Source organism: Numida meleagris, chromosome Z, assembly GCF_002078875.1.
Source record: "Numida meleagris isolate 19003 breed g44 Domestic line chromosome Z, NumMel1.0, whole genome shotgun sequence".
Lineage (NCBI taxonomy): Eukaryota > Metazoa > Chordata > Aves > Galliformes > Numididae > Numida > Numida meleagris.
In genome coordinates, this window is record NC_034438.1 from 70,816,658 (window position 1) to 70,838,773 (window position 22,116).

The 22,116-nt window shown below is 38.3% G+C and overlaps 1 protein-coding gene across 2 annotated transcripts in view; it reads left to right on the forward strand.

Moving 5' to 3' along the window:
* DTWD2 (DTW domain containing 2) overlaps nucleotides 1-18,391 on the forward strand; it is a 69,742-nt gene extending 51,351 nt beyond the window's left edge. For both annotated transcript variants that reach the window (XM_021380905.1, XM_021380907.1), the window contains exons 5-6: nucleotides 13,654-13,782; nucleotides 17,153-18,391. In XM_021380905.1, the coding sequence (XP_021236580.1) occupies nucleotides 13,654-13,782; nucleotides 17,153-17,323 (300 nt within the window). In that variant the 3' untranslated portion in view covers nucleotides 17,324-18,391. The remainder of the gene's footprint in view (nucleotides 1-13,653; nucleotides 13,783-17,152) is intronic.

Consider the following 22,116-nt stretch of genomic DNA (forward strand, 5'->3'; position numbering starts at 1 on the left):
AAAAATCCTCAATATTCAATATTTGTTTCATGTTTTGCAACTCCATGTTTGTAATGCAGTTTTGCAAGGTCACAGTGATTAGAATATCATTGGATTTGGAAATTTGGAAGTTTGTTATTGCAGAAAGAGAGTGAGGTAAATCTAAAGAAGGTATTATAGTGATTTGATTCTTATTGGGGGTTACCTGTAAATGAAAAATAAACTGTTAAAACAGAGGAAAAGGCTTTTTTTTGTTAGTGAGACGATTACAATTTCTTAACTGCAAGATACACAAGAAAAAGACATTAAATTGTAGGCATTAGGAGATCATAGTTAATTGTGCTCCTTCACAGGTTCACTGATTTTGTGTAGCATGAGCTACTATATTGAATGATTTTAAAGATGGTGTAGAATGTTTTATTAAATTTTGTTGTTCTTTTAAAAAAAATATCACTAAAATGTTATTTAGTCAGAAGTGTTAGTTGTTTTTTTTGAAAGGAATATTTGAAGAAATTTTGATTGAACTGAGAGGGAACAGCTATAACATATTACCTTTATAAGAAATATGTAAATTTATCTCTTGGTGCAGAATCATTCTTTTTGTCTGATTTTTTTTTTTTTTTTTAAACTGAAAAAGTAATGAGCTTGGAAAAACTTTGTAACAGGAACTTATGAGACATATGGCCTAAGGTGACTTCTGTAGTTTATGTATGATTGTAATGATTGTGTCGTGTGTGCCATCAGTTGGCACCCTTTAGAGAAGCACATTAGCTCAGGATGTTTTGCATAGTCAAAACTGAGAAAGAGTCCACAAGCATTAGGGTGTGCACTGCAGGCTTTCTTGCAACAGCTGCTGTGGTTTGCAAAGCTGATACAGAAGAAGTATTGCATTAACTTGGGCCAGTGGATGTGATTAGTTCAGAGGGATGAATGAGCTGGTTTGCACAGCCAGCGTGTTTGGCACAGTTAGACTGCTGCTATATTGTACGAAGCAGTCACAGAACACGGTGGGTGAAGCTGCTTCTGTTAATGAGGAGATAAGCAGAGCATAGTGGGAGCAGATGGCTAAAAAAAGTTTTTGACCTTCTACTACTTAATCACCAAAAAAGGCTGCAAAAAAAAACCTGTTCACGTACATGAACAGATTGTTTCCGTCACCTAATACCTTGTTTTTCTGTTTCTTAAACAGCCAGTGAACAACTCAGTGGGATAATTACATTTATATTGTATACTTGTAGAAAGAAAGAAAGAATCATTTCTTAGAAATGCTGAGCTTTGAAAGTGCTGCACAGTTGATTTTAAGAATTGGGATAAGGAGGAATTTGTATCCTGCTTGTTGTGGTTTAAGCCTGTAAGCAGCTGAACACCGCACAGCCTCTCACTCACTCTTCCCACCCTGTGGGATGGAGGAGAAAATTGGAAAAAGTAGAACTCGTAGGTTGAGATAAAACTATTTACTAAGACAGAAAAGGAAAAGAGAAATAACACTAATGATAATTTTATATATATATATATGTAACAAGTGATGCACAATGCAAATATTCCTCAGTTCAGTGCCAAAAAAACAATGAAAAGTTAAGTTTAGTTGCAGAACTTCTGGCTTGCATGCTCACTGTCTCATCCACATGACTCTTCAATGAAAAAAAAAAAAGGCCAAAACAACAAAAAAAAAGCAAACACATAGAAGATGTTCAAGAAAAGCCAACAAGTGATCAAAGCATGGGGTGGGTGTTGCTAATAAGGAATGGCAAAGTAAGCCCCATGATGTTTTAGCTGTAAAGACAAGTGGTAGAGTTTTGTAGATGCATGAGTGACGCAAAAGGGGTAAATATGCACCAATTGTTGACCATCTCTGCTAATAATGAACTAAAAGCCATCAAAAGCAACAGGATCTCAGAAATTCGGATGAAGAAATGGTAGTTCTTCACACGTGTTACAAAGCTATGGAATTCTTTGCAGTTGGATTTTGTATGGGTTGGAAGATCAGAATGCAGCTGTACAAAATAGTAGAAGAAAAAAAAATCAAGTGTTAAATGCCAAGACATCACTTGAGCTTGTGAAATCTGTGAGTTGTTGGAGGCTAGGAAAACATTCAAGTAAATTTCAGCCAATTTAGTTTATTGTCATTTAGCACATTTCTAATTACTGACTCAAGTATCAGAAAGTCAAGGAAAGACTTAGGGAAGTCGCTCCACAGTTTTCCTCTGCACACTACACCCTTCACTGCAGCTAAGGTCTTAGTGAGGGGTTGGGCAGAGCTAGGGTTGGCTACAAACTCCTGTGCTTGGTCCAGAGGTGTTGCATGCTTGGCTGATCAGTAGGTCCACTGCAGGTCCAGCTGGAGCAGCTACATATGGCACAACTCTTTTAGAATCATCACAACTTTAATAGACACGTTATAAATTCTCACCTTCCATTGGGTAACAGGAATGGGCCTGGTAACAATATGTACATTGAAGCTCCACCTTTTTCTTGCTCCTGTGCAATACCAAACTCAAAAGGATTACAATAGTTTTGACATCTGTGTACACTGCAATCTCTGCCCAGTGTTCCTGTGCGCCAGGATAGAGTTTAATATTTCAACAGCATCCACCCTGAGTATCTACAAAAGACACATCTGTAGTATTATAGCTGCTTGAATATCTACAACCACAGCTTCCACACTTTGGCCCTCCAGGGGAGTGTCTCCTTTGTGGGTGCAGTAGGATTGTTCCACATAGAGGCTACTCTTGTAGCTTCCTTTAAAGTAAAATGAAATGTTTGAAGATTAATTCTGACATCCACTGGCCAACCAAGCCTGACAGAATTCAAGAAGCAGTTGGCCAATGCTCTCAACTTTGGGTTTGATTTTTGGGCAGTTCTTTATGAAGCCAGGAGTTAGACTCAATGATCTGCGTGGGTCCCTGCCCACTCAGGATATTCCATGATTCTGTGATATCCCTCCATCAGCTGATGGCTTTTTCTCCATCAGAGGACAGCACTTACAGTGTCAGAGGCCCACAGTCCCCAGGACTCTGCTTTCTGATGTCATCAGTGGTATCTATCCCACTTTGGTTTCCCAGCATCTGCATAGTCATTACAGAGGCCTCTTTTGGGGGCAGCAGAACCTCCCTTCTGTAATTTCACAGGTTGCCACGCAGCTTCAGCACCCTAGCTGCTGATTCAGTGCAAAACATTGAGCGCTCAGTGGTACTCCAGCAATGTCTGTTGGCTGGACTCCCCAGACTAAGTTGCCCTGGTCTGCTTCTAGCGATGGTCCTGGTCACCGTGCCATGGCCTCAAAGCAGGACCTGAGGAGCTGTTTGGAAACAGCTGTGCCCAGCAGAGGGAACCTTCTTGCACCAACATCTGCCCTGCTGCCCTAGAAGGGTAGACAGGTAGACAGGAAGACCTAGAGGTTCTAGGTCTTTATCTCTAGACCTAGAGGTTCTAGGTCTTCATCTCTGGTCCATGACCTTGCCTTGTGGGGACCACCCACCAGCTCAGAAATACTCAGGAAACATCATATATCCTCTTCCCCATGAGCGAAATGGGACAGTGCCTTCCTGAGTTTATGTCACTGTTCCAGCCAACGGGGGTAACAATGGATCTGAGGAGACAACTGTAATAGGTGGCAAGCTATATGGCATGAAGTTTTCTCTTTAATATAGGTTGTTCCACATCATCAGCGCTGTGTACACAAAGCAGTCAGCAGGTTTCTCTCAAGGAAGACCAAGTTTCTAGCTCTATTTTTATAGCTGGAAAGAAGATGAGTTTAGGGAGCCTCTGCTGCTGGAGATGCTGTTTTGCTTAAGTGCTTTCAACTCATTTAAACAGCAACAACAAAAAAGCAAGGTTTTTATGATGTCTTTCAACATGTTATGGTCTGTTAGTTCAAGCGTCCTAGCTAAATTCTTCCAAAGTAATTAAACATCCTCATCAACTCAATTTCCCTAATTTTTCCAACTGAATTAAGTGTTCATTATTATACAACTTTATGGTCTTGAAATGAACTATAGAATGAAGTGGAAAGAACTGACCTAACCCTGACCTACCAATAGACAGATTTTAATTTTATTATTATTTTTTTATTTCCCGTTACAAATATTGATACAAAACCCTAGGAATCCTGTGGTAGAAGGTGCTTTATAAATTCATAGCCTTGGAACTATTAAAAATTTCAAGAAGCTGCATTTTTCCAGGCAAACAACTGTTCTAAATGAAGATCTTCGGGGCAGCTTGTTCTGTTTGGCCTTTCTGTAAAAATTCTTACTCCGTGCATAAAATGAGGACAGTCCACAAAACGTGCTTCAGTTTCCAAATAAGGTGATCAGCTTGTTATTTATACTACCACAGTACTTAAAAAATATCTTCAAAATACTTCACTGTCTTCAATCAAAAGGAAGGTAGTATTACCTCAGGTGTTCCTTGTGGCAGAAAGTTTTAATCTTTGACCTCATAAACTGGTTAATTAGAGGCACTGATGCCACTTCATGTGTTGCCTTCTAAAATGGCCCTAGAGGTTTGAATCATCAGTTATATGCTATTTTGAACTGTAGTCAGTGAAAGAGATTTTTGACAAAAAAAGGGAAACTCCTTTTTCTCAGCTTTGGTGAAACATGGCCAATTTCTTACAAATTGGAAAACTGTGTGATAAAGTATTTATGCAGCATTTGAGCATTTCTGTTTCTTCCCCATTAATCACTGGTGATCTTGTAATATGCTTGTTCAGTTGTGAACACAAACTGCTGCCTAAGTTTCCAAAGTTTTGACTTCCAAAGAAAAAGGAGGATAGGAAAGGAGGAGGATAGGAAGAACTGAAGAAAGAAAGGAAGGAAGAAAACAAGTTCGTTTGGGCATTCATCTGCAGCAGTTCATTCAGCAGCAGTTGCTGCTGGAGTTGCTTGCTTGGAGAAGCTGATGGGAATACAAGGAGATTGTAAATGCTAGATGTAAAAATAAAAGAATGCCATCTGGTTTAATGTAAAGTATATAGTAGGTAGGATAAAGTGCAAAAGTGTCAGATGGTGTAGGGCATGGAATTGTAGTTGGCATCAGGGGCTTTGGCCAGCAGTTCTGTTTGCATCAGTGCTCTAATTGTCGATGCAGAATTGACTGCGTATGTAGTTGAGCAGAAACTGAAGTTTGTGCTGTTAGTTTTCCAGTAATGATGGGTAAAGCCTTGAAAGAGTTGACTGATGAGCTGTAGTGCGCTTTTTGATAGGAAGTGTTATTTTGAATCAAATAGTGATAGAACCATAGAGTAGCTTAAAATGGAAGAGAGCTTAAGGATCATCCGGTTGCAGTCCCACTGCTGTGGGTAGGGTTGCCACCTGCTAGATCAGGCTGCCCAAGGGCCCCATCCAGCCTGGCCTTGAACACCTCTTGGCATGGGGAATCCACACCTTTTCTGGGCAACCTGTTCCAGTGCCTCATCCCTCTCTGAATAAAGAACTTCTGCATAATATCTAACCTAAATCTCCCCTCTTTTAGTTTAAAGCCATGCCCCCTTGTCCTGTCATGATCAGACCATACGAAAAGGTGGTCTCGCTGCTGTTTATAAGCTCCCTGCATCTACAGGAGGGCTGCAATGGGGACTTCCTGGAGCCTTCTCTTTTCCAAGTTAAACAAGGCCAGCTCCCTCAATCTTTCTTGATAGCAGAGGTGCTACAGCCCTCTGATCCTTGTCATGGCCTTCCTAAGGACCTGTTTCTAAAGCTCCACATCTTTCCTGAGCTGGGGGACTCAAGCGTGGACACCGTACTCTAGGTGGGGCTTCACAAGGGCAGAGTAGAGGAGGACAATCACCTCCCTTGCCTCACTGCTCTTGCTGCCCAGTGTGTTCATGCCCCTCTTGGTCAGTTATGTCCCATCTGATGCCAGCATTCCTGCTCTCACAGAGATGTGTCCAACCAAGATCATAGTACTTACAACAAATTAATGAGTTGCTGACTCCCCAGTGCTTTAGGTTAGTTTTATTCTTTTTCCAGTAAAAATGCTTTTTTTTTTTTGAGGGTGCAGGTGAATATCCAATACTAGTGCTAGGTTTTGCACCTGGGTCGAGGCAACCTCTATTACCAATACAAACTGGGAGAGGAAAGGATTGAGAGCACTGAGGTGTTCTATTTTGTAATGACTTCGTAATGACTTCAGTGATAGAGAAAGAAATCTGTTACACGTTCTGATGTGTTTGAACGTGTTCAGGTTTTAGTTACTATCTCATCACAACTTAAACCTTAAATAAATATCTTGGCTTCTAAGGAAGAAAGTGTTCTATGCAAGGACGAGCTGAAACTGCTTTCTGAGAAGACTGAGGTCAGTGAGCAAGAGTGGACAATTACCTCGACTCAAGACTTTATGCAGGTGGAGATATGAGTAATCAACAGGAGTCTGTCCGTCTGACATTTAGGTTAATTTGAATTACGTTTGTCCGCTTTGACATTTTTCTGTTCGTAAGTATGGGTTTTTTTTGCCTCAGTATGGTGACATTTCCTTTATGACTGAAAGGTCTCAGTTAATTTGCCAGACATCAGTCGTGTATGCTACTGTCACTCTTCAGTTGTGTGCAGAAGCTTTGCTTTTAGTTTATTTCTCTGCTGTTTCTTTCGTAACTATTGTTGTGTTTCATATCGACAAATATGAATATTCTGCTGTTAGAAAACTCAGAAGCAATTGGAGGTTTTGCACCACTGTGCACATGCTGAAATTCTCATGGGACGTGAGCACTTTGTAGAAAATAAACTAGAAATAATTGTCATTTTGATTGAGCTTTCTTTCAAAAACAAGACAAAAAATCCTGATTTGCTTCTTAGTTTTTCTTTACACACTCCCTTCTGCACCACTGAAGATCTCACAAGCTTCTGGCACTTATTTTCCCGCTTCCATGGAAGGACTATTTAAATTTAGTAGAAAAAAAAGGAAACCAGGAAAAGCAAAAGTAATTAGTAGATTCCAAAGAACAGTGCCATTGCATTAATTCTACTTTATGACACTGAGGTATTTAATTTCCCTTTCCAATTTTCTGATATTTGCAGGTAATTAAAGTTAAATGGCTGTGACAATTTGTGTAATTAAATTTTCTTTCTTCATTTCATGACCCCATTCTCTAGATCTGTTCTCTGCTCACTGGCTAAATTTACTTGCAGTGCTTTCCTGTTGTATTAATTATTAAAAGAATAGTGCTGCATAAAACATAGATCTGTTGCCTGACATTAGTTTTTGAAATCTAAGCAGAGCAAGAGAGATATAACCGACAATAATTTCTGTATCTTTCCTTGCTCTAAGTACAAAACCACAATGAACAGAAACTAACTGAAAATGCAGAGGTATTTTATGAAGTGCCAGGCATGCCCTGTAAAATTCACATTTAAATATAATTATTTTAACATAATATCACTACTAAATTGCATCATTTCTTAGGTTTAGCTAAAAACAGCAGTTGCAGAAGATGAGACCAAAACCAGATGGTATTTCAATTATCTGTAGAAAGTATGTAGTCCAAATACTACTAGCTCGGTCCTGTCTTTTATTTTGTCGTAGCTGTGAGGCCTTTCCTTTCTTTACAGTTTCACTGTTAGCTCTGAATTTTGTCTTAGCCATTTGGGTCAGCCTCTGGTTACCTTATGTTACAGAAATTTGAGCTACCTTTAAATTAGAACTTCAGGTCTTCATTTCAGTTACCTACGTTAAGTGAAGATTGTACTATGTAGATTGCTCCAAAAGAAATGCTTCCTATTTATCTCCATGGAAACTACAACAAATACAAGCAGCACAATAACACTGTTTGATAGAGCAAATTCTCAGCTACCAAAAAAGTACTTTTCAACATAATCATAATAATTAGGTGTACATTTTTGCCAGAGATAGAAAAGAGCCTGCATGCCATGCGTGGAGAAGTCTGCATGGCTGTCAGAACATGGCAGTCTTTCACATCTCTATTGCCAGTGCTGAAACACAACGCCTACTGCCTTCACTGTGCTCACATCTACTGTTTGGTCTCCATAAATGTTAAGCAAGCATCAATGAACATCAGTGGGTGCCGTTTTTTTCCACATGGAGGAATTCAGTGACACACCTTTGCTCCATCCACACTTCCATGTCAGACACCATCTGTCCAGCTGCCCCTCTGCTGCCATCTGTCTCACAGCAACAACTTGGAATGACATATTGGTGGGAAGGCTCAACCTCTACTGCCATACCACCACCATCTGCCTTTTGATGTTGTGTGCCAGCATAATAAAATAGGAGGCATTACTTTCAGAGCAGCTCTTGTATTTTAGAATAATAATACCTTCTTCATTATTAATATTATTTTAGTGTTTTCAAATATTCATGCTTGTAGCTATTCATACAAGAAATACAGGGAAAATAGTGAAGCGAGCCCTGATTTCTTTTATCCCCATGTATAAGAAAGATTAGAATAATTACTTTTTACTTTTTTCTCCTTGCTGTTCCCATAGGTTTTTAAACATGTCACACACACACACACAGATGCACACAAAGAAGGAAGGAGAGTACTACTCATCTTCAGTAGCAGCACTTACTTCTATACTTTTGTCTCAAGATTCTCCACCATCCCTTCCCCCTTTTTTTACTGGTTGAGAACTTGTTGCTCAGAAAAGGAAGGTGACCTGCCTAAATTGGCACTGTGGTTTGATGAGCTCAGGGTATTCCTGGACATCTAGGCCAAGGTCCTTTCTTTCAGAGAAGCAGGATACATGCATACAGACTTTGGTGATATTTTTGCAGGCATCTCTGTTACTCTGAAGAGGGATCAGTTTTATTTGACAGGATGAGAGGGAATGGCCTCAAGTTGCACCAGGGGAGATTCAGGCTGAGTGTTAGGAAATACTGCTTTTCCTCAGGAGTGGTCAGGCACTGGAATGGGCTGCCCAGGGAGGTGGTGGAGTCACCGACCCTGGAGGTGTTCAAGAAACATGTAGACATTGTGTTGAAGGAAATGGTTTAGTCCTTGGTTGGACTGGATGATCTTGGAGGTCTTTTCCAACCTTGGTGATTCTATGATTCTGTGATCATTGGATATAGTCAAGGAACAAAGAGGCATCTTTCTAGGATTATATGCAGATGGTGAGTATTAGGTAATTCAATGAGTAGCTCTACAGACTTGTTTTGGACCAGCTATCTTTAGTGTGCAGTGCCCGCTGGAACAACAGTTCATTTCTTAATTTCTTTTGGCTTCGGGAGCAAAATAAGGGCATTCTTGTAGGTGCATAGAAATACGTTGCACTTTCATCTTTTAGCCATATATTTAATGACCTGGGGAAGAAATTGAGAGCACTGCTCTTATACAGGTACTTTTTATAGGGCTGTAAGAAAGTTTCTGTTTTTGACTTGTGGAAGACTGAATCGGGATTGCAGTTCAGGAAGAAAGGAAGGAAGCAGTATGAGCAGACGGAATGGTTCATAGCCACTTGTGTTGTTCTACAGAAGCTATTCTACTTCTCTAGCAAAGGTGCAATATTACATGTTTACCACATTTCTAGTCACAGTAGCAGTGAGATATCACTAGCCTTGTAGTGGTGAAAGCCATAAAGAGGAAGGTTTGGGGGGGGTACACAAAAAGAGTGATTTAGGGTGGTCATTGCGAACTACCCAAGCAAATGTAGAAAATACCTTGTCGTCTCATGGAAATGGAGCAAACTGCTTTCTGAAGGTTCACCTGAAAATCACAATACGATTTGTGATTTGCTGCAGCAGCTTACGTGGAACACACACAGCAATGTCACAGATGCACCGAAATATTCAATTAAAAAACATGCAGAGTGGGCAGAGTTTTGTGTGACATCCATTTACTTTTTCAGGCTATCCACTTGTGACAGTTTCATGGCAGTTGTTCCCTGCAGTGCTTGAAAACAGTGCTCTTAAGATGTCACTTTAAATTAAAGACAAGATTTTGAATGAAATAACTTATTTATATTCCTGATCTAAATTTCAGTGGCATGCTGAGGCTAACTTTGCTCAGGCTATTTTCTTTGTCACGAAGGCATCTTTATTTAACAGCTTGAGTTTTCTGTGCTTTAATATATGGAGCACAGTTTGTATTGGCTTACAGGTAAAAGGTACTTAACAATAGGATACTGAGGGAAGGATCTTTCCCATGACTGTCTATTATTGTTAGAAGCTCCTGTGGTCTAATTGCAGAGAACAACAGAGGAAACCAAGAACTGCTGAAAGAGAGAGTGCTCTCTGAGAGAGATGTAATAATCTCGTTGCATTTCTTTGTTCTTTGGGATGCACTGTTTTCCAAACATAATTGTGCATAATGCTGGATTCTCTTCAGAGAGTAAAGCTAGTAAAAATACCTATGAAGAAACTGGCAATGAGAAGGTGGAAAGATAAGGGAATTGACGTTAAGGAGAGGTCTGAGGATAACACTCAAGCTTCCTGAAAGACTTCCAGTCCTACTGTTAAAATAAGAGCAGAATTTGTTTGCCTGCCTTAACTGACTGAATTTTTGAAAATTTCCATCAGGAAGTATTTGGCCATATCAAGGCCAGTCTTTGCTTTCATCAGCTCTCAACAGCTGAACTGGACCCACTGGTGTGTTATGTCCAAGGCATCTCCAGAGAGGGCCCTGAGTCAAAACCCAGCCCTGAGAAATTGCGAAGGACCTCTATTTCTACTGTGGTTCAAATGCTCTGCAAATGCTCCAAGACACTAGAGAGCAGTGTGCTGGCAGAGAATCCTGCGTTCAGTAAGGTACTGTAATAGTGGGTGAGAACTGCCAGTATGCAGGTTTCTGGAAACCCTGGGTCTTGAGTTACACATAGAAAACATTATTGTACGTGTTGTATAGATAGCCTAATTTCAGTGTCTTCGCTAAATTCCAGTGAGTTGTTCCATTCAGCTTATCTAAATTCCTCTAATTTGAATCGGTTGAGATATCTCCATCTTCTGTCTTGTGCAATTTATTCTGATGAGCAGTGTTAAATGCACTGCTGTTTTTTCAAACTGACATTGCTGTATTTTGTTCATAAGTGAAAACATTCCAAAGTATGCATATGGTTTGCATGTTACTTTGACTAGAAAAAAAAAACAAACTTTTTTATCATTATATCTATCTTCAGCATTTTGTAGTGAAATGATTATAAAATACTACGATTCCTTTTCTGGAATGTACTTAAATATATTGCTTATCTACACCCATTCTGAGATTTTGAAGATCGTCTGCTGGGGTAGACAATCTGGTTTCATTTACACTGACCGTTTCCTTAAGTGAGAATTAATTTTGTTCAGCTGGATTTGAGATAGACATGTAACAGACAGAGAAGTAATCTGTCTAGATGCTGGGGTACTTACTGAAGTGACCTTGGAGACCATTAATTTGGCTTCTCAAAAGGCAAGGAAAGGATTAGACCTGTTGGCTGGAAGGCGTAATGTTGTCCTCCTCCCCAGCCGCATTTGAGGGAGGTAACCATTGGTTTCCATCCCCTCATTATCCCCAAGAAAGAAGAAGGAATTCGGTTTCTGTTGCTCTTAGAAATACAAATGTGCCCCTTGGCACAATGTCAGCTGTTTGAATTCTGCACTTAACAGACTCTTGGACTTCACAGTGTAAGGCAGAGCGAAGGCAGATTTCTTCCCTAAAAGTTGTTTTGCAGTCATGAGTAATTTTCCTCTCTCTGGAATACTTACGACTTAAAAGTTATTCTGCACACCCCTTGAGCAGTGAAATATAGAAACTAGCAGATAGAAATTTTTTCCAGACAGCTCCTACGAAGAAAAGAATAAAAAAAAAAGCCTTAAGGCACTGTTGTCCATGTCTGAGGAGGGGGAAGCCAGTGCACCTTCAGGTGGGCGATGAAGTCTCTGTGGAGATACTCCCTGAAGACAGTGATTGTCTGATGGTGAGAAAAAGGGGGTAGGTATCTGCTCGGCTGCTCGAGCTAGTCCTGAGGCAGCAGGGCCTGTGCTGGAGTTGCCCTGTGGTTTTGTTTTGATACCGTTGTTAGAAGCTGTGAGGTACTAAAAGCTCCTGCTAGCATAGGTCTGTGTATAATTGCAATTAACTAGATCTCCTGGGGATCCTCACACGATCTCAGAAAAGGAATGAAGGCGTAAAGTAAACCTCGAGGAATAACAAAATACGAAAATACTCATTTCGTTTTTGTTTACTTTTCATTATATACACTGCAGTCCAAATTCTACGTTCTCTATTCTAAATCTGTTTCTCCTCTTTCACTTTTTAATGCTATAACAAATTGCAGGAAGTAGTTGACGAAAGTGAGTATGTACCTCTGGAAATGATCTCTCCAAACTAAACAATCCATACTAGAGACTTTTAAAACATTCCAATACATGCATATTTCTGTCCTTCAAGCCTATCCAATAAGAAGAAAACCATTTTAAAAAGATGACAAAGCAGTTTCCTTTGATAAAAAAAGTTAGAACCCTTTGTCTCAAAAGTATATTTTTCTCTTTTCCTATTTTTGAGTATATTAAGCTTTTATAGCTGGCTTATTTTCCCTTTTCAGAATGCCTTTGCTCTTGTATTTTCTTTTTATTAGTTCCCATTAAATTGAGGCCAGTGAAAGTATTAGAATTTGATCTAATTCGTTCAAGGTTCCCCTCTAGCTTGGAGGTTTCCTTTTATAAATGAGAGATCTTGAACTTTTAAGATGGGGTAATTGTGTGTGACAGAGATGAAGGAAAATGATGCACTAAAAAAAGAAGAGGGAAAAGTGTGAATAAAGCGCGTAATGGTGAAAAACCGTGGCAAGCAGAATGGGAGCAATATTGTGATAGCCAGAGAAAGCAGTAACTCATTTTCCATAGGAGATGGAAAAATAAACAATAGTTTTTAGGGTGAGATTCAGAAAAGGAAAGTGAATTTGTTTGAACTTTAATAGTATCTCATTAAGGTTTGTTGCACCATGCTATATTTTATTTTAAAAGAAACTCAAAAATGAACAGCTGTTTAGAAATGCAGTAAAAGCTTTTGGAGCTAATGAAACAGATAATGTATTGGTTGAATTAAGTTTCTTCTTCTGAAAAACCTTTAAGTTATGAGGTAGTATAAAGTGGTTATTGCTTGATGCAGAGCCAATAAATCAATTTCAAACATGATATAGATAAGCAAATTGCTCTAATCAGTGATCTAATGACTTGTATGAATAAACGCATAATTTAAGTCTTTCTTTCAGAAAATGACAATTTTTAGCCAGAGGAAGTAGTGTCAGTAATTTCCCAGTTACTTTATGCTATGATGTGTGTGTATAGGGTACAGTATACAATCATTTTTGTGTTAGAGTGTGCAATAAAAAAGCATGTATGAATAATTTTGCTTTATTTTTTGTTAGAGAATGTGCATGGCAAGTGAAATTGGTTGCTAAAATTCGTTTGTTTTCTGGGATTTTTGCTTAAGAAAAGCACAGAAGAATAACAACTTACTCATGTTGTACAACCTCTGTTTCATTCAGTCCATCTCTGACATGCACTTGTGGTTTTTTTTACCTGTTTGTACAGGTAAAAATATGCGTTTCTTGTCTCTGATGGCGACTGGTGGGCTGTATACTTAACAGATTAAAGGTCATTGGCTACTGGGAGACAAAACTGTAAAAATAAGAGGGCAAATGACCTCAGAGGGAAAGGGGCTTTCTTCTGCTTAATGCATTGAAGAGGTATCTTGTTTGCTGCACTGACCATTTCATTTTAGTCGAGTTTGCTATTTTTCAGGTGCAGTTAAAAACCAACATTTCAAGTCAATATGTAATACGGACGCAGCCAACAAACACCTGTCTCTCTACGCTTGAGTGTGCAGCTGTTGCTCTTACTATCATGGAAAAAAATAAGAGTATACAAGAGGTATGTAACTAATTTTAAATACTCGAGTTTTTCTGTTGTGAATAGTAGAGTGTCAGCAAAATCACTTAGCTATTAATACAATATTTGACTATGCAGATCTTAAAGAGCGTTGTATTTGGCAGTTCTGTTGCACAGCAAACTGGAAAAATGACTACCAATGCAAACTATTTTTCTTCAGATATTTGTTAACTTTAGTATTTTGAGATTGAAATTCAGTATTTTGAGATGTTTGTGACTCTTGTAACGCTCAAAAGTCTCTTTGGTTTTCCTGTGCTGTGTTCAACATAGCTGTCAGATTGCTGAGGGAACTTACTAGATATACTGGTCTTGATTGCTTTGACAATTTTGCTTTCAGAACTTTAAATGATGGTACAGTATTTTTTGTGTTGTCCCATGATGGAATTAGATTGGCTCTTTGGCCACAAAGGGTTGGCCACAAAGGGCTCAGAGATAAAAATCTTGCCTTAATGATGTTAAAAATACCAGTGATTGTCACATCGTCTCCTGTAACAAAATTTATTTAGTGCTGGAATATTCATCATGGATGAACGCTGAATTTCTTGTACAGACCAGTTTTGCCTTTGGTAATGCTCCATTTTGTATTTGGAGTACTAGATTGCTCACTGATAACAACTGTTACATTCCCAACTTATATCCTCAATTCCTTTTTTTTTTTTCTTTTTTTTTTTCTCCTTTATCTACTGCTTTCCTGAGGCAGTTCAATTTTTACAGGTTTTCGCTGTGCTGTCTCAAGGATACTTTTTATCCAAGCTCCCTTTTGTGCTGTGTGGTTTTCAGTTTTGTTTTTCTCATGATTTGAGTTCTGTTTTTCTTGTACTTGCTAGTCAATCTCCCTTTTCTTCTCTCTTTTTTTATTTGACTTTTTTATTCACTGTTTCTCTCTTGCAGCTTGTACATGTTTTTAACTCAGCAGTCTTGGTTTCTTCCAGTTTGTTCTTTTCTTCTGTCTCATTCTTCTTTCTCATTACATGCTATCTTATACTATTTCCTAGCACACATCTTCCTATAATTTGAAATCTCTTGAGAAGAATTACTCAGATTCTCATAATCCATGCATTTTTTAAGAAATTAGTTTATAAAGCACCAAATATATGTTATCCTGTCCACAATGTAGAATAAAAATCTGTGGAGATGACAAAATTGAAGACTTAGTCCAAAATAGGAAAGCTGTGGTGTATACTGTAGGTGCACATGTTCACATGTTGCACAGATGCACTGTGATTGTTACCTCCTCCTCTGTTTTTGACATTTCTTAATGCAAAACTCCAAAGCAGATGATCACAGACTGTTTACCATGGATGCGTACTATAATTTACACAAATGTAACGTTAGATTGATTTCTTTTTTATAACGGATTTTTGGGAGTTATTTCTTAACAATATTGTATTTAGATCTACTTACATGCCGTGTTAACTTACTCTGTGTTCTGTTGTAATATGTGGAATTTACATATTGTACTCATGTTACTGAAGTTATATTTACTCTATAGTATGATTAGCATTTTGTGGCAGCAGAAAATATTAGTAAACTTGGGAGAGATTATAACCTATAATCACACTGATCTTTCATTTTCTTGAAGTCAAAAAAGCATGTTGATTATTTAATTGATTAGTGATTTATTGCTATTGAATGATATGGTAGGCAGTGCTTGGAATCAAATTTTTGTCCCGGATCTAGAAGGTTTTGTGCCTTTGACTTTATTCTGCTTCTTCTAACAGTAGATAAACTTAAGTAAATTCAGGACAGGTTATTTATCTTAAAACATGCATCCTGTAAGCTATTTTATGTGTGTTTGTATATGCCTACCTTTAAATGTTTATTTACATCATTTGAGATCAAATACAAATTTGTCCCATTCATTTGTCACATCTAATTTCTCATTCAGGTATTTTCACCAGTCTCCACATAGTCTGATAGTGGGGAGTAGTGTTACTGCAGATACTGCCAGTTGGAAATATACTGTATTATTACAGTATATTTTGATAAATTTTTTAAAAAGGAAAACTACTTCCAAGACATGAGAAACTTAAGAAAAGTTGCAAATTGGTGTCAGTAAGTTTCTGCACTTCTTAATTAGGATATTCAAGTACTTAACTACCTTTAAATTTATAGTTGTCTTGTTCAGTTCAGATCTGAGTTTAAAATTACTGAGCTGATAAAAGTCTTTGAGAATGACTCTAAGAGGTTCAAATTAGTAGTCTGATATGATTAATCTCCTTGGTAACTTTTGTTGGTCTCAAAATACTTAGTGGAGTCTAATAATCACGAACTTTTTAAATAGGTAAATATGATCTTCTGAAGTCAAGGAACAGCAAGGTGATCTTTAACTCTCAAAAAAACCCCAAAAGCTGATCCAGTTTGAGGTAGACAATTAAGTATTTTAGTGCATGGAAAACAGAAAGTTTTCCTTTGCAAAAGCTAGCTTGCAGCCTACAGATCTTACAGCTAGCTTGGAGAGAAAGGCTTTTGTAAGCCTATCCTACTAACCTCCAGCAATTATGCAGCCATGGAATGCAACCCACTGGCTTATGTCTTCCTGCTCACAACACTTAGGTGTCATTTGAAGAATTTGGGTCATAACAGTGCTTGAGTTGAAGTTTATCCTAGGTCAAAGGAAGCTAATTGGACGTTTGCCTTTTCTTTGCAAGTTTTGATCGCACTAGTCTGTGATAAAGGAGATAATGTTCTTTTTTTGCTGACATTAGTAATATCAATTTAAAAAGCCTTTTAAAACAGACCTAAAAGTAGTTTAGGAACACAGACCCAGACAACCATAAAATGAAGAACCCACAGTTAGTAACCATTTGAGTTAAACTGGCTTTAAGTCGCTTCATTAATCCTACATCGTATCACTAAACAGGGATGCAATCTACTTCCCAGGATAGCAGCCTAGCTACCTTGATCACAAGACCTGTTTCAAAAACCCTGCGTCAAGTTATTTTCATGCAATCACAAGCAGTTTTTTTTTTTACTGCTTCTTTTTTATTACTATTTTTCTGAGTCGCGGCAATGATTGTAGTCTGTTGCTAAGGTCAAGTTAAAACCATAACGTAGAGAATGTAGCTGAAAATGAAGATGGGAGTCTCTGTGTACAAGGAAGGAGTAAGGAACCATAGCAGATATGTGGATGCATGGCTTTTTTTTCTCTCCTTATTCACAGATGTTCTCTGTGGCTCCAAAGGTTCCAGCAAGGTTGTAGTTCATTTATTTATTTATTAGTTCTTGAATGCAAAACCTTGAGTAAATGATGTCTCCAAGACAGCTTACTAGAAGATTGAAAAGATTGTGGGTTTTTTTTTTTGTCTCTTCCTTCTCCCCCTCTTCCATTTTTTTTTCTTTTTTTTTTCAGACTATACTCCGGCCTCTTCAAGCGTTGTGCTCTTTCCAGCTTCAGCACGGGGCCCAGATCCATCACAGCAAGGAGCATCTTCTCAAAAATGGCTTATACGACAAGCCAATGCCAAAGAATAAGCGCAAACTTAGAAGAATGGAACTTTTGTTAAATAATGTAAAAATATAGGAGAACTGTACATACCGTACATTGAGATTGATGTGCAGCTAGCCAATGGATACGGATCCGAATTTAATCCAAGCAGTTGTACATACTGTAATAAAGCATCTTCTAGGTCTAGATCTAGGTTCGCAGGGAAAAGCTCCACCAAGGAGGGATCTCCAGAAAGAGATCCTTCCTCAGTGCTCATCAGCCCTTAAATGAGGCCTAAGAGACCTTCTGGTCTCACAGGTGAATTGCCTTCACCTGTGCTCCCAGGGCTGACTGGGTCTTTTCCCCAGGTGCTCAGTCAGCGGTTCAGGCCGTGACTCAGCAGTTCCCACACAGTAATGGACTGGGAAGACTTCAGAATTTAGAAGAATATGGAATTTGTGTTATTTTAATTTCAGACTCTAACTTCTGAAGGTTTTCAAACATTAATTCCTTATGTTATTTAGGACACTGAGCATAAACCATGCTATTTGTATAGTTCTTTTTGAAGACAGGGTTTATATTTTGTCCCTTTTAAAAATGTATGTATATTTTACAAGGCCGTCAGGTTTAGTTTGTCTCTTAAACTTGGTTGTTTAAATTATGTCCACATATATTTTTTATCTGAACCTGAACTCTTCTGTTTAAAAAACAACAGCAAACAAAAAAGAACAATAAAGTGAATGTAGAGAGATAATTTTTTAAATTATAACTCAGGTTGCTAAAACTAAAGTTTCTCTTGTGCAGAAGGGGACGAAAGGGACATTTTATGCTTCGGACAAGCAGTATACATCATATCCATACCCTTACAAACAGCTGTTAGGACAGTAAAGGAGTTAAACAAGCCCTGTGTGTACAGCCCATTCAGAAGTATGATGCAGTGACAAGCAGTTATTTCTGGGTACAACCTACTAACGTGTTTGCAAATCCATTAGATGTGTTCTTTAACTAGTTTGTCTGTTTTACCAGTGATGTCAATGTACTTCCTTCTAATGAGAATTGCTAGAAGCAGAAGAATTGAGGATTTTTACAAGATTTGTGAATTAATGTTTTGTGATCTGGTGAAAAATAAAAAGTGAAATAAAGGTTTTAAAATTCCATTCTTCATAAATGCCTCCATCGTGAAACAGCTGAAAGTGCTTGCTGTTTGTCTTTACCGTCTATTCCACTCAAGGTAACAACGTAGAGATAGCTGGGTACTAATTAGTTTGTGGCTAGAGAAAGATATTTTGTGTCTGATATTTCAACAGCAAGTGAAAACACTAAGGAAGTGGGAGATGTAAACACAGCCCACCAATTCATTAACTGAAAACACTTCTACAATTAACAAGAGAGGTCAAAACCAGGTCAGAGATAAGCGAAGAAGTTCTGGTTAACCCTAAGCTAACAGTGACCTTCTGTGTAGGCATGGATCAACAATTTAATTTGTCTGGCTGTGCTTGTGAAATTTGTATAACCTTGCCCTCTTCTTCTGTTCTATGTAAGCGCTCTGTTTGCTGCTAATATCAGTAAACCTGAATTAGTTTTGACACATCTGAAGCAAAACAGTCTCAAGTGATGAATGATCTTGTGGATGAACTCTTGGAACAGAGGAAGGGTGTGTTTATTCCTGTGGGAGCAGCACAGTGCAGAAATCTCTACGCTGGTGTGGAATCAGAACGTGCAGCCTTGTACAACTTGTGTGCACGGTTGCATGTGTGACACTGCCTCGAGGTCTGGGTTGACATAGCTGGGAATCCCTTTCCCCCATGCTCTTGGGTCTGAGCATTTATAAAGGAAACAAGATTAGGAGTTGGGATTTATTGTTAACGCCTTGTTTACATGTTGGTAAGATATTAATGTTTAACGCTGTATGTGTTAATTTGGTTTCCCTTGTTTTAAACTCATTTAGAACAATAGTGTATCCTTTGACCTACACTGCACAGATTGTTTTCGTACAGAGAAGTCTAAGTGTATCTTTCAACAAAACGTGAGCTTATGTGATAGAGAACAGAAAGACACTTGTTTTACGCTCTGGGTTTCACAGACATCTGCAAAATGCCTTAGAATTGCAAGATCAGAGAAATAGTTGTCTTAATTGTGTTATAATCCTACATTATGCATACAGCCACTGAATTCAGATTTTTCATGTTTTTCAGCAAAGGGCAAATTCTGCACAGCTTACTTTTTAGTTTTGTTGATTCCTTGCTGCTGTTGGTTCTGCTAATTTTACTCCCATAGTTAGCAGGATTTGTGGATCTAATGCTGGATTCATGGAAGCCTTTAATTGCTACTTTCCCTTGCTGTACTGCACTAGGTCCATTGCTATGCAACAGTTGCTGAAGAAATGAAAAATGATTTCCTGCAAACCTCCAGACATTTTATTTTTCTGTATGTCCCATCACAGCTATAGTACAGTGATCATTGAGATGTAACACGAGTACTAATGTGAAGTTCGATTTCAGATTTTCTTGCACCTATTGAACACAAAATACCATACTTTGTTTACTTCTTTCTGTTTGGTGGAACTTGTCTGGCCTTAAAAACATATGCAGTAGAAGAAAATAAGGGTAAGAGTTTAGAAAGTTTCTTTTCAGGTGTTTTGGATTCAGAGTACACCTCTAAATACATTACTTCAAAGAAATGAGCACTCTGTAGTGCAAACTCTTTGATGGAAGTTGTGCTTGATGAAGCAACACGCTTTGCAAGCAATTTCATTAGAATCAGTTTAATTTGTGGTTTTATTTTTTTTTTTTACTGAAATGGTCAATCTGTTTCATTTTTCCACTTACCGAGAGATTAATGAATCAAAACCAGCGGTCTAACAAGATATTGATCAAGGAGAAAGGAATGCATTTACTTCCAGTGTTAGTTTCTTTGTTCTGATCCACTTTGTACTTCTAAATATTGCTACCAAAATGAAACCTGCCTTATGTTTGCCTGTGTGTCTTGCTCTGGGGAGCCTGTGATGTGGATAGCAGCCTTTTGAACTCACGTACAAAATTTGCAAAGGTGGGTATTATTAAATCTGTGTATTTTCACAGTCTGTAAGTAGTCTGTAAGACAATTATTATTATTACAAAAAGGTAAAGCTAGGAGTCTTTCAAATCAAGAACATAAGAAAAGCCTGATGTTTAGAAAGCTTTCAACTTAACAGTTTAAGAGGCATGCATAAATTTTCTGGAAGATGGTGTTACCAGATTATGAAGAAATTATTTGTTGATTAATTGGTCTTTAAATAAATGCAAAACTTTTCGGCTGACTTCAAAACTGAGAAAAACCATTTTTAGGCCATGGATTTCCTCCTCAGCTGCTGTTTTAGATAAAAGACCGTTCACGATGCGTTATCTTCCACAACGTCCCTGCTTGTTTTGAAATTTAATTAAATGCTGAACTTTTAGAAAAGGGTAGCAGTTCATGCTTTTCTCTTGAGGTTTGTGTTTTATTATGCCTATACACTCGAACGTACATAAATTATGTATTTGTTTCTGCTTCAAAGCTATAAAAGATCTAATTTGCTGTGGTCATGTGCTGCTGTTTCTCTACAGCACTGAATTTGTTTGCATATTCTAGTATCACAAGGATGTAAACCAAACCTTGTGCTGTGCCTTTTTAGAACCTTTCATTCAATTGATGAATGGATGTGGCTTTTTCTGTGCCACGTGAAGAAAAGGGTTCCTTTGTTTTCCGTTAAAATCTGCATCAGGACGGGTTTCCCTGGCAGTGCCTTTCAAGCTTTTCAGTTTCAGAGCTCTCCTCTCATTCTGCAGAAGTGGCTGACTCCTGTTTGCTACCCCACAAAAATGCACATCTTCCCATACTCCTAGCAGCTCACATCTTGAGTGCTGCTGCTTTTGTAGCTGGGGATAGGTTGCAGGGAATGAAAGAGGGCAGAAAGAAGGGAAGGGAATGTGCTTTAAGAAATTGGTTAAGGGGCTAAGATTAAAGTTGCTTGTAATTTAAAGTATGGCCGATACAGAGCTTGATGCACATCACTGTGGCTTTGTGTTATCCCAACAGTTTGGCTTGTTTGCAGAGTATATCCCAGGGCGGCTGCTTTGTTTTACTGTTCCAAGATGCACTGAAGTCTTCTTTGGACCTGTTTGGTGCCAGTCATTTTTCTGTGTGAGGAGGTTCTTTTATTGCTAAGCAGCAGGAAAATTGCTGTGCCTTTGTGGCTGCAGTGCCTGCAGCACAGTTACAGCTGGGGCTGTTGCATGTGTCCCACTTGATCTGGGTCTGGGCTTGCCTGCATATTGCCCATCTTCTGTCATAGCTGTAAGAGGCAGCAGACACTCAGCTGGAAGTAGCTTTGAAATGTTCTCTCTGCCCATATAAGCAATAATTAAAAACCTCAGTGGTTGTAACAGCCCATATGCTATGCTGTGTCCTGCTGTGTCTGTAAGGACAGGTAACAAGCTTAAGCTTGTGTATCTTAGCTGAAACTAGGAATTTACCTGCTGTATGAATACTGCAACCAAGTTGTCTAGGCTTGAATATAGGACTAACCCTCAATAAAGATGTGTATCAAAGAGCTTATAAAAATGATTTAAAGCGCATGAAGACAAATCTTTTCCCTTGTGTGTTTGTGGAACAGAGCAACTTAAAATATTTGGCACATTAATAATACATGAACCATGTTATTTGCATAAGTAAATGCGTGTATGTAAATATAGATAATATGTTTTCAATATGAATTCATAAGTAGTTCTAAGTAATCACCGTCTTTTAAATAGCTTTTGAAAGAAAGAATAACTTTCTATTAAAAGAAGGTCAGTGTTTCTAGCTCCTTGTCTTCTCTTTGCTGTCGATGTTTGCAAGTATTTGAAAATATAGCAGATGGTTAGAGAGAA